The sequence below is a fragment of the Etheostoma cragini genome, chromosome 6 (genome assembly GCF_013103735.1).
Source record: "Etheostoma cragini isolate CJK2018 chromosome 6, CSU_Ecrag_1.0, whole genome shotgun sequence".
Classification (NCBI taxonomy): Eukaryota; Metazoa; Chordata; class Actinopteri; order Perciformes; family Percidae; genus Etheostoma; species Etheostoma cragini.
In genome coordinates this window covers 28,170,518-28,183,200 of record NC_048412.1, presented here as the reverse complement: position 1 = coordinate 28,183,200, position 12,683 = coordinate 28,170,518, and the positions used below count along the sequence as shown (strand labels likewise).

Genomic DNA, 12,683 nt, shown 5'->3' with positions numbered 1-12,683 from the left:
AGACCTTAGTGGTCCCTAATACTGCATCTGAAGTCTCTTTTATATAGACCTTAGTGGTCCCTAATACTGTATCTGAAGCGACACCTTAGCAGAGCTCCAGTGTCCACACACTAACACATGGCACGTGTGTTCAACACAATATCAAATCTAACACGTTTCAAAACCCCCTGACAGGAAGGAACCAGGTTCTGAAAAGTTGCCCCCGAAAGTCAGAGTCACTCCTTTTTCTTCTTCTGTGGCTTTGATCTGCCTTTCGTCGCACCCGTCGCCGGTAATTCACCGTAATATGCATGTGCCGCCAAGCTAAATCAGTTTAGAAAGGTGGAAGTGCATCCGAGAGGGCCGGGAAGAAATCCCCCCCCCCCACCAGAGATGCATGTGTCACCTGAGTCCTCAACCCGGGCCTGATTCCCCTCGCCTGCTGGAATTGATTTGATGTGGGCTTGGTTCCTCTCAATAGTCCCCCACCCCCCCTTTTAAAGCCAGGCTGCTTGGAGCCTTGTGTGTTAACACAATCGAGCAGATAGGCGCACGCAGAGGAAAATCCAATTTGAAATGAATACGTCTCGACTCCACCTGCGCTGCAGCGTCCTCTGTGGCGCCCCGACCGCTCATCTTCAATATTGTCAACCCGCGTCACGTTGTCAGGGAATGCAAGAAACAACGGGGGGGGGGGGCTGGGACTTCAAACGCTCCTGTAAACAAACCCTCCGGTGAGAACAGAGCTGAAGAAAGTGTAAAAGATGTACTTTTTCCTTTTGCTTTTGTTGGCGTCTATTAAATTGTAATTGCGGCGTGCGTCGCGGTGACAGATGTGAGCGCTCTCGTTCGCAGAGATAGCACCGAGACGGGTTAATTAGGACTTATAGTAATCAAGCAAGCAGGACAAAAGCAGCAGAGACGTTGTTTATTTCCGTGTGTTGGAGGGTCCCTGGACGCTGCAATCAGCTCCCTGCCTCGCATCCTGTTGGCTGGGCTCCACATTCGTCACTACATCATGAAAAAGCAGTTCAACCGTTAATGATAAGAAAGAAGAAGAATAAAAAACAATAGTTCCTTTAAATAGGAAGAAAGTTATTCTGTTAACCCTCATGTTGTTCTCATGTTGTCTTCATGTTGTCCTCATGTTGTCTTCATGTCGTCCTCATGTTGTGCGTTGTGTTGTGTTGAAAAAAAACATCAAAACTGTTGAAAAAAGAGACAAAAATGTAAGAAAAATTTAAAACATTCATACAAAGCCTCAACAAAAGTGTTGATTTTCAATTTTGACGGGAATACAACACGAGGGTTAAAGGAAAAAATCACCGCTGCTGCTGTGATCAACAAAAAAAAAAGTTTTTTACTCATTACAAGAGAATAATTAGGAAGCATTTAATACAGTGATGCAATCTGACATTCTTCCGTAAAGACATTAAGTTAAAAATACGTCCATTACAGACATTAAAAAGAAAATTGAATGGAAAAATGATGGAAAGCTTTTTTTCAAGAGTGTTGAAAACATTTGGTATACTCTGTATTTATTTATATACTGTATATAACCTGCATTAATGGGACAACCGTGAGTGTAAGTGTCTCATAGTGAGTCCCCCCAGCAGTCTAAACTCATAGCTGAGGTCCAAGGTAGACCTGATCCAAGACACAGATGGATGATCCAGCATGGTAACAAGACTTCTACCATATGACCTGGACACCGGGGTGGTTTTCGGTAGAAGAAATCTGAGATTTACTTCTCATTTTGGATTTTTTGCAGGTGTCTGCCACAGATCCGGACCAAGAGGCCGACCAGACGGCCCTGCGGTACTCCCTCCACGGCCAGGGCGCCGGCGGAGAGTTCACCATCGACGAACGCACTGGAAGAATCTACGCCCAACGGCGCCTGGACCGCGAGGAGCGCCCGGCCTGGAGGTTCCTCGTCCTCGCCACCGACGAGGGAGGAGCGGGACTCACGGGATTTGCCGATGTCCTGGTGGAGGTCCGAGACGTCAACGACAACGCGCCCTTCTTCCCGTGCCCGGCAATGGAGGTAGACGGGTGTTTCGTGGGCCAAGTGCCTGAAAATTCGCCCGCCGACACCTCCGTCATGGAGATGTGCGCCATGGACCTGGACGACCCCAACGAGGGCGAGAACGCCATGTTGACCTACAGCATCATCAAGAATGTCCGCAACCAGATCAACCTCAACCTGTTCTCCATCAACGCCAACACGGGGACCATCTACACGGTGCTGCGGTCCCTGGACCGGGAGGCGGAGGACCGGTATCTGGTGGTGGTCGAGGCCAGGGACGGAGGCGGTTTGGCGGGAACAGGGACAGCCACCATTATGATTTCAGACGTCAACGATCACCCGCCCGTCTTTACTCAGAAGATCTACACCGCTCAGGTGAGTCCAGTAAAGGATTCAGGTTCGTTTATTGAATCGTCTTTTAACAACGAGACAGTTTTAAGTTCAGATATTAGACATAAAAGGGAAGAAAAATAAGGAAATATCGATTGAGTCCCCGTGACTTCATGCTAACACAAAAATAACATCCAGGTAAAGGGTCGTTGAGTAGAAATGTATCTATTGCTGTTTTAATTTTCAGCCATAACTCTGACCTTTAAAGGTCCCATGGCATGAAAATGTCACTTTAACATTAATATGCTAAATGTTATAGCATATAACTATGCCATAGGCAGGCTAACTATGCCACCAGCCTGCCTATGGCCCCCCAGTGGCTAGAAATGGTGATCGGTGTAAACCGAGCCCTGGGTATCCTGCTCTGCCTTTTGAGAAAATGAAAGCTCAGATGGGCCAATCTGGAATCTTGCCCCTTATGACCTCATAAGCCATTTTTTGTTTACTGTTATTTTGAAAGTGTAAATGATGGAAATAAAATCTACCTTTTTGTGACATATTACACTATTACATTATAATGTCTAATCTGTCATTTGATGCCTTTTGGAGATTTTTTTCTTGGCTTCTTTATTCACATTAATACAAGTTTTTACTTGGGGTGCCCAAACTTTCAAACCCCACTGTTAATCAATAATGTTGGATGCAGGAGATAGCGTGAGAGAGTATATCCAGTTGTTCCTCGTCCCGGTTTTCGCTCAGCACCTTTAAATGGGGAGTTATTGTAAACCAGTATTGTGTTTGGCTCTATTAAAAGCCATCATTGCTAATAATAACGGGAGTAATGAGACACCGTGTACTTCTGTTGTGTCCTCTGCTATTCAGATAACCGAGGACCTGGAGGTGAACAGCGAGGTTCTCGTGGTTTCTGCCACGGATGGCGACGAGGGCGAGAACGCCGTGGTGACCTTCAGCATCGTCGGGGGTGACGAAGACAGGAAGTTCTTCGTGGAGACGGACAAAGCGAACCGCCGCGGCGTGATAAAGCTCAAGAAGAAGGTCGACTTCGAGAAGCCCCGCGAGAGGACCTTCAATCTGACCCTGAAGGCCGAAGACGCCGATTTCTCCGGCCTGGCGTACTGCCTCGTTCAGGTGGAAGACGCCAACGACCACGCGCCCGTGTTCTTCCCGCAGTTCTACGAGTCGCCGGCCATGTCCGAAGACGTTACCGTGGGGACTATCGTCGCTCAGGTGACAGCTTCTGACCTCGACTCGGGCCAAAATGGACGCTTTTCTTACAGCATTTCAAAAGAGTCGGACCCTCACGCTCAGTTCCTGGTGGACCAGTCCGGTTGGGTGGTAGTGGCCGATTCTCTCGACAGGGAGAAGGTCTCGCAGCACAGGGTCATGGTCCTCGCCACAGACGCCGGGACCCCTCCGATGACCGGCACCGCCATCGTCGTCGTCGCCGTGCTCGACGTCAACGACAACGGGCCGGAGTTCGAGGTCTCCTACGAGCCCGTCGTCTGGGAGAACACGCCGGCTCCGCAGACGGTCCGAATGAATGACACCTCCCTCCTCCTCCACGCCACCGACCGGGACACGTCCGCCAACGCCGGACCGTTCTCCATACGGCTCCTGATGCTCACCTCGGACGCCGCCGACTTCAATTTGTCGGACTTTCGGAACGGCAGCGCGTGCGTCACCGCCCTCCGGACGTTCGACCGCGAGCGGCAGAAGGAGTACCGCCTCCCGATTCTCATGATTGACAGCGGCTCGCCGCCAATGAGCTCCACCGGCACGCTTACGGTCGTCATTGGAGACAGGAACGACCACCCGCACTCGCCAGGACACACCAACTTCATCGTCTACAGTTATCAGGGTACGTTTTCCTGTTTTCTTCTGCCCAGTATAGTTATATACAGTAAATAGTTGGAACTCTTTTGACAGTTTGTCTTTATCCCTTTTATGGTTTGTTTTTAAATGGTCAAGGGGTGCCAGCCAGGTCTCTCTCCTGACATCGATCATAGTCTTAGTCTAGTAAAGGTGTATATTGTTTGTGTTTTATACGTAGGATATGGACAAAACCACACAAGCGTGCACGTATAGAAATGTACACCCTAAACAAACGAAAGAATAAATCCAGCAAAACACCAGACAGTTCAAGAATCCAATCAAATGTTCATATATTTAAACCAAAAAACTGAAGCAAAACACTCAGAAAAAGTCCCACAGAATAATTGCAATGTCCAATAATTCGAAAAAAGAAAAATCCACCAAAATCCAACGAAAAACTCCACCTCTGGTTTTCGAAAAACTTAGTTCGTTTGTGGAGTAGAACAGAAAAAGAAATTATTTGGGCTCAAGGCGTCTTGTTAGTCCTAGTCCAACCGTACATGCAACCGAAAAATAACAACTTCACTTCATGGATAGCAAAATTGACACTTACAGACTTTTAGTCTAATCAGTCAATCACTTAGTCTTGTCAGTCAGTCCTTAATCCAGTCCTGGGTTTAGCGGGGGTCTCAGTGAACTGCTGAGAATTGGATCCAGAGTTTTCCAGCGATTGTTCAGAGGTTACATGGAGCCGTCGGTTGTGATTTAGAAAACGTGTTAAGGGATTAAAACGACCTTTACTTCTTCTTCTGCGCAACTGAGCTGTAGCTCCGCCCACTCTGCGTACTGTTTTCCCGCCGTACTCGGTCCACTCAATCCTTGTATTGCATACAGCAATATACTTTTTTTGTATTTTTGATATTCTGGGCCAGTGTGGGAGAGTTTGCCTCTAATATTCGGTTATAATAATTCTCACCACAGACTAGGGCTGCACGAAATTAGGAAAATATCCAATTGAGATTATTTGGACCGGTATTGAGATTGCAATATGAGTCACGATATTGGAGGGAATGATTGTTTTTGTGTCATTATTCTCATTGAAAATTATTGACATACATATACTACCGGTCAAAAGTTTGGGGTCACTCACAAATTTCCATTGGACTCCATTACAGACAGAATCCCAGCTGAGATCAGTTGTCTTGTTTTTTTTAACCAGGGCAGTAATCAGATTACATTATGTGCTTACATCATTGCAAAAGGGTTGTTTAATGTTTTCTCAGTTAGTTTTTTTAAATAATATCAGATTAGTAAACAAAATGAGCCTTTGGAACATTGGATGAATGGTTGCTGATAATGGGAAATGTAGATATAGCATTAAAGATCAGCCACCCACCCAGATCAGCTGGTATCCTGTCTATAATGGAGTGGAATGGACATTTGTAAGTGACCCCAAACTTTTGACCGGTAGTGTATATAGTACAGTGTTTGTACCAAACAGAGGTTTTTTTATTTAGTCTGTAGGATAGGATTTGTAGGCCGGTACGTCTCTGCAGCATCACAATACTTCATTCAGAAGGTTTTGACACGTATTTTGGCATTAACAAATTTTTCACCCTCCTGCGATTTGTATATTTCAATTTTTCTATTTTATTTATAGTATCAATTCATAACAAGAGTTATCTGCAGACCCTTTACAGATAGAGCAGGTCTAGACCACACTCCAGAATTTACAAGGACCCAACAGTTCTAGTAGTTTCCTCCAGAGCAAGCAACAGGGCCACAGTGGAGAGGAAAAACTTCCTTTTAGGAAGAAACCTGGGACAGACCCAGACCCAGACCCAGACCCAGACTCAGACCCAGACCCAGACCCAGGCCCAGACCCAGGCCCAGACCCAGGCCCAGGCCCAGACCCAGATCCAGGCTCTTGGTAGGCGGTGTCTGACGGACCAGTTGGGGTTAGAATGAAGATTGGCAATAACAGTCCCAAAAAATAGTAGTTTGTAGTAGTTCTTTGTAGTAGTTCATGTTGTAGCAGGGCACTGTGCAGCATTACAAGTCACAGCAGGACGTAGCAGGATGTAGCAGGATGAATATTGCGCTAGTCCATACTGCAAGTTCAATACAATTCTGATTAAGTTTGCAGACTATAGACATCATCGTTTACCGCGTAAGCCAAAAATCGATCGAGAGACAATCCGATTTCTTTTGAGTCGATATTCATGAGTTGTTTCCATAATTTTCATTCAATATCACTCCATTAAGATAAAAATGTGTGGATGGAAACATGGCTTGTGATTAGTTAAAAATGTGTCAAGTAAAAGGACTGAAATGACCACTCAACTGCATCACGGATTCAGGTTAGATACAGGAAGTTACTGCGAGTTGGAGCATTTTTGTTTAAAAAAACAAAAACATCCGGCTTTGTTGAGTGCACTTGCTGATTTACAGCGTCAGTACATACAACAGACTACCGTCTACTCCACTGTAGAAGTTGCCTTGCTGAAGGGCAGTCGGTCTGAGGGATTCAAACGAGTGTCTTGCCTGTTCCTCTGACCTTCAGCTCCCCCCCCACCACCTCCTGAGTGCTCTTCATCGTGTTGCTACGACTGTACTTGTCACAGTCGACTGCTCGCAGCCTGCATCACTTATTTAGCAGTTCGTACCATCTGCCAGCCGCCCGTAATTTAGGTGGAAAAACTGAGGTTTTTCTGTAATGTATTTTTAGTGGATTTCCTCTCCGGGGCCCTTTTCACATGAAAAGTGAAATGAAAGTACATTAACCCGCTAATATGGATCCATCACGCAGCTCGACAACACGCCACGAAGCAAACAATTAACTCCAGCTTAAGTCCCGGGGTTGGCAGGCACATAAACAGGAGCCATTTTTAAAAGGCAGCTGATTTCACAGCTAAAGAGATTACAGCGCCATGACCGAGCATGCCAATGAGGCGTCACCCGCCACCTCATTTCCACTTTCTTTCCTTCACTTTTAATATTGGGCTCTCAGCACAGGAATCCCCTGCACTCATAACTGATTTCTTTCAAAACCAACGCATGTTTTGACCTTTTTCTTCTATTTAAATGTCTTTTATTTCCCTCCTCCTGACAGGTGTTCTCCCGACGACGGTGCTCGGACGAGTTCAATCCCCCGACCTTGATGACTGGAGTGAGAAGGTGTACCGGTTCGAAGGCAAACCATCCAGGTACTTCTGATCTGATGTGAAAACTCAATGGGGGGCTGGAGTAAGTGGAAGTAGAGATGGACATGTAATAGTTAGGCATGTAGGTGTTGAGAGGAAGACAGGTAGAGGGCTTTGAAGAAGGGTGACCAGACGTCCCCGGTTTCCAGGGACAATCTCCGGTTTTGGTAACCTGTCCCCGCCTGGATCTGTCCCCGGAAATGTCCCCGGTTTCATTGTGACTGACAAACCCGAAATTGGAATGAAAGAAAGAAAACACTGACCAAACCGATCCGATAGATCAGCGCTGCTCAGAGCTCAGAGATGTTTTAGAAAGCCGTATTTGACGATGCTAAAATTCTCATTATTTACATGGAGTCTGGTGGGTTTAGCAAACGCAATTTCACGGACTTTTATGTTTTAAAAAATGATCTTAATCTTTAACAGAAAGGTCGACCTCCTTAGAAATCCTTTCCATGATGTTGTCTGTTGGGGGAAACAGCTCTTGGTCTCGTGTCCCCGTTTTAAATTTTACTAAAATAAAAACACGACGTGTTTTGGAGGTAAATCCGCTTCTGAGCTGAAAACGTCCCCGGATTAAGTCTGAGAAATCTGGTCACCTTATATTGAAGGAGAGCAAGGACACAAGGTGACAAAGTAGAGAGGCAGCAATGCAAAAAGAAAAGGGTTGAGATATTAGAAGTACAAGTAGCAGTAGTTTAGGATAAAAACATGCAGAGAACGGCAGATGTGAAGCTGGTTGTGTTGGAGCTAAAGCAGAAGAGACTCCCCCCCCCCTCGTAAAGGGTCCCCTCTCATGTGCCACGCAGCGAGAGAGAGATGCATGAAGACAAAGCGAGGGAATAAAAAAAAAGAGCTGCACAGAAGCTGACAGATCTAAAATAGAGAGGAAGAGACGGCACAAAGGTGCGGCGCGACACGGGGGGAGAAAGGGAAATCGGGACAGAGGAACAGGCAGTTTGAAGGCAGAAACAAAGGGAGTGAAGAAGAATGAAAGGCCTGATGACAGGGAGGAGAGAGAGAGAGAAAAAGGGGGGATCTGACTTGTCAGGAACAGTGCCATTAATACTTCATAACCAGCGGGATTGAAGATTCCCAGTGATGCACACGGGCGAGGGAGCGCTCGTTTTGTTTGATGAGGCCGTGGTGAAATGAGAGCCTGATTGCGCTCCCTGCCACCTTCTTCCTCTTCTAACGAGACGCCGATAAGGTGGGCGGGGGGGGGGGCGACTGGAGACGGCATGAAACGGGCCGAGAACAAAGGATACCGCCGGAGAAATTACCATCCCGAACCTGCACCCCCCCCCCCCCCTTCACTGCAGGTGGCAGATGGGGGTTTGTTTCCAGTATGGATCAGGTCTCAGGTTGCAGGTTATTTACATATGGATGCTTGGGTTAGAAAAGCAGAAATTAGTAATTATTGAGACTAAAATTAAAGGAATGGATGTTGATGATAATCAGAGGCTGGAATATGTCAACTTTTACTCAATACTATTTAAAAAACACTTCCATTTGTTTTACAATTAGATAAAATTGAATAAGACGCCCCAAAATTAATGAAAGTAGAGATTTGTACTTGGCAAAGAGCGTTGGGTGGAATCAATCATGTTAATTCGGGGAATTAAAAAGAACATTGATATAGGACAACATGAGGACAACATGAGGACAACATGGGGACAACATGAGGACAACATGAGGACAACATGGGGACAACATTAATAAATAAAGTTAATAAAGTTTAGATTGCACAGCAGTTAGCCTCAAGATGTGGAAGACATGGTCGCCTGCTGTCTTTCTTAAACTGAAGGGGTCTAGTCACTTTAGATCATATTTAGACATTTAAGAGTGAAAAGACAATATACTATATTGTATAATGACCATGACAACATAGATGGACGGTCTAAATAATTCTAATAAAACCAATAAAGAGCCAGCAAATAGGTTCTGATGCCAAAGATGTGGCCAAAGTTAAAGAGAAAAGACAAATGAACAAGTGAACGTTTTGTTTTCACCCACTCCCTTTTATTAAATTTTTATTTTTGTAACATTCATTCATCCATAACAGCAGCACGTCTCAGTGTAATCACAGCCACAGAAAACTCTACAAAAGGTTTGAAAAAGTTTGGGCCCCCTGCAGAGTTTATACGTTGTTCATTATGTTGAGGTCAGGAGATTGTGAAGGCCATGACAAAACCTTCAGTTTATGCCTCTTGATGTAATCCACCGTGGATTTTGAGGTGTATATATAAATAATTTTTTAGTTTTCTCTTATTTTGAAAGTATAAATGATGGAAATTAATTAACTTTTTGTGACAATGTGTCATTTGATGGCTCTTGGAGATTTTTCCATCTTTTCTTTGCTTCTTTATGCAAATGAATACCCATTTTCACCTGGGGTGCCCAAACTTTCGAGCCCCACTATATATATTGGTTTATATTGCATACAGTACCGAAACCCCTTCTTTGATCAGTTTTCCTTCAGAACGTACTGGCCGCTGTCATTATTTAATTAAAGATTGTGTCATTTCAAAATCATCGGTATTCGGGTCAAGTTGAACCATTTGTAATTTTTACAAGAAGAAAAATGGTCCAAGTTACATTTTTTTTCACCTGAAATCAACGGCCTTACCTTATTTCCTTCGATAAACATGTATTCCTGACTCAGAAAATTATTCTAGATATGACACTTATATTGTTTCCATAGTGGATTTTTAACATGAATTATAACCTTATGACAAAAACCCCACTTCCATGTTTAATAGTGTGCTAGTAGAGACTGATGCATTCCCTAAACATATATGTTATCTCAGCTGTTAGAAATTGAGATGAAGACAATATTTGTTAACAGATTATAAAGTAAGATTGTATTCAGAATTCTTTTTAAATCCCCAAATAAGTCCCGGGTCAGTTTGACCCGACGGGCACGAGAGGGTCCCGAAGTGAAGACAAAACCAGGGTTAAGTCAGGAACCATCTGAGGAGACAAGCAGACAAAACTGGGATGAGCTATGATCCATGCTTTAGGTTAAAATATGAGTAATCCACTCGGACTTCACTAACAAGTAATGCATCGTTTCAAAGCAACTGAAATTCATACAAACCATGAGATGGATCGGAGTGTAGGCGGTCTTTAATTATTCCAGGCCATGGTGATGAGGGCTGCTTTACCATCGGGGTATTTAGACCTTAGAGATCTGCGCCTCCTGGCGCCTCCGCTGCAGTCCTGTCAGAGCGAGAGGATGGGGGGGGTCAGACCTTCAGCTTCAGGTGTATCAGTTAAATATATAGTACACACTACATTTGGGACGTCCTTAAGTCTCTCGTGTGACCTCATGTGGTTTAGCACGCTGTTCTAATGAAGCAGTCGTATATTTTATTTCTGGAAAGTTAAGCGCTGGAATCCAAATGTATTTAATCTTTGTGTTGTCTTCCCGTCAACCATGTAAAAAGACAACTGTTTTAATCACTTTTTTCTACATCGTTATGGCTTTTTCCGACATTTTTGTCACTTTTTACAATGTTGTGGGTGCTTTTTTTTTTGTGTGTGTGTGTGATTTTTCCTACAGCACATTCCTTCTGCTCTTCTTTTCACCCTGTGCGTTGAGCTCTCTGTTTTAGCTCCAGAGTGAGACATCTCACTTCTGAGCCATGTTTGTTGGGAGTTGCACATGGGCAGTACCTATAGGACTACTAGCCAGTCAGAAGCAGAGTGTGAGGGCGTATCCTGACAGTACCTAGTTAAGGACTACTAGCCAGTCAGAAGCAGAGTATGAGGGACCTGACAGTACCTAGGTAAGGACTACTAGCCAGTCAGCAGCAGAGTATGAGGGCCCTGACAGTACCTAGGTAAGGACTACTAGCCAGTCAGAAGCAGAGTATGAGGGCCCTGACAGTACCTAGGTAAGGACTACTAGCCAGTCAGAAGCAGAGTATGAGGGCCCTGACAGTACCTATAGGTAAGGACTACTAGCCAGTCAGAAGCAGAGTATGAGGGCCCTGACAGTACCTATAGGTAAGGACTACTAGCCAGTCAGAAGCAGATTATGAGGGCCCTGACAGTACCTATAGGTAAGGACTACTAGCCAGTCAGAAGCAGATTATGAGGGCCCTGACAGTACAGGTACCTTGGTACCTACCCACCTTTTACTTGACTTTGAATTTACAGACATTACCCCCCCTTTATGTCTTTAAACAAGTTCATTTAAAGTAAAAAAAACACTGTTGGAATGCAAAAATATGATTTTCAGTGTAGAAATGTAGATGTTGAATGTGATGGAGTACTTCGTCCACCAGTGCTCACCGGAGCGCAGATGTGGCCCTGCTTGGCACACAGCTCCAGTTTGCAGTGCAGGTAGATGTCGCCAGATGTCCCAGAGAACTGGAACATGTTGAAGGAGAAGACGTTGGATGTTCCCAGTCCGTTTCCCCGCACCCTGACCGTGCGGTCGGCGCGGTTCGGGCATCTGGTCAGAAACAGGATATCAGACGTGATCACCGTGAAATGCATCAGCAGCTGATACTTACAGCGGACTACGGCGGGTCGGAAGGAGGGAACATGTGCGAATAGCTTTAATCTGCTAGACCACCGGATCCTACTGGATCCACTGGTGTGTCATCGTGCTGCTCTCCTAAAACTGTAGGCATCAGGAACGATATTTCCAGCATCAGTACGCCTGAAAAACCCTCTACTGCTGCAGATAAACTGCTTAATTTTGTGGATTTATAAAATCTAAAGAAGTTAAAAACTTGGTGATTTCTACTGACTTCTCCTGACAGTTAACCCTTGTGTTTTCTTCCCGTCACAATTGAAAATCAACACTTTTGTTGATTCCCTTTATCAATTGTTTTGTTTTTTTGTTTGAACACTACGTAACACTAACTTATTAACTTTAGTTTTACAGTTAGTTTTAGAATTTATGTTCGATAAAGCTAATTTATAGGAACTTAAACCTGCTGTTTGAGTTAGAAAAGCAGAAATTAGGAATTATTGAGACTAAAATTAAAGGAATGGATGTTGATGATAATCACAGACTGGAATATGTCAACTTTTACTCAATACTATTTCAACAACACTTCCATTTGTTTTACAATGCTATAAAATTGAATAAGACGCCCCAAAATTAATGAAAGTAGAGATTTGTACTTGGCAAAGAGCGTTGGGTGGAATCAATCATGTTATTTGGGGGAATTAAAAAGAACATTGATATAGGAAAACATGGGGACAACATGAAGACAACATGAGGACAACATGAGGACAACATGAAGACAACATGAGGGCGACATGAGGGCAACATGAGGGCAACATGAGGACAA

The 12,683-nt window shown here is 44.5% G+C and overlaps 1 protein-coding gene across 1 annotated transcript in view; it reads left to right on the top strand.

Moving 5' to 3' along the window:
* Positions 1 to 12,683, top strand: part of si:dkey-22o22.2 (neural-cadherin) — a 57,405-nt gene that overhangs the window by 11,985 nt on the left and 32,737 nt on the right. Inside the window, exons 3-5 of the mRNA XM_034873631.1 lie at positions 1,980 to 2,380; positions 3,218 to 4,214; positions 7,281 to 7,374. Of these exons, the coding sequence (XP_034729522.1) occupies positions 1,980 to 2,380; positions 3,218 to 4,214; positions 7,281 to 7,374 (1,492 nt within the window). The remainder of the gene's footprint in view (positions 1 to 1,979; positions 2,381 to 3,217; positions 4,215 to 7,280; positions 7,375 to 12,683) is intronic.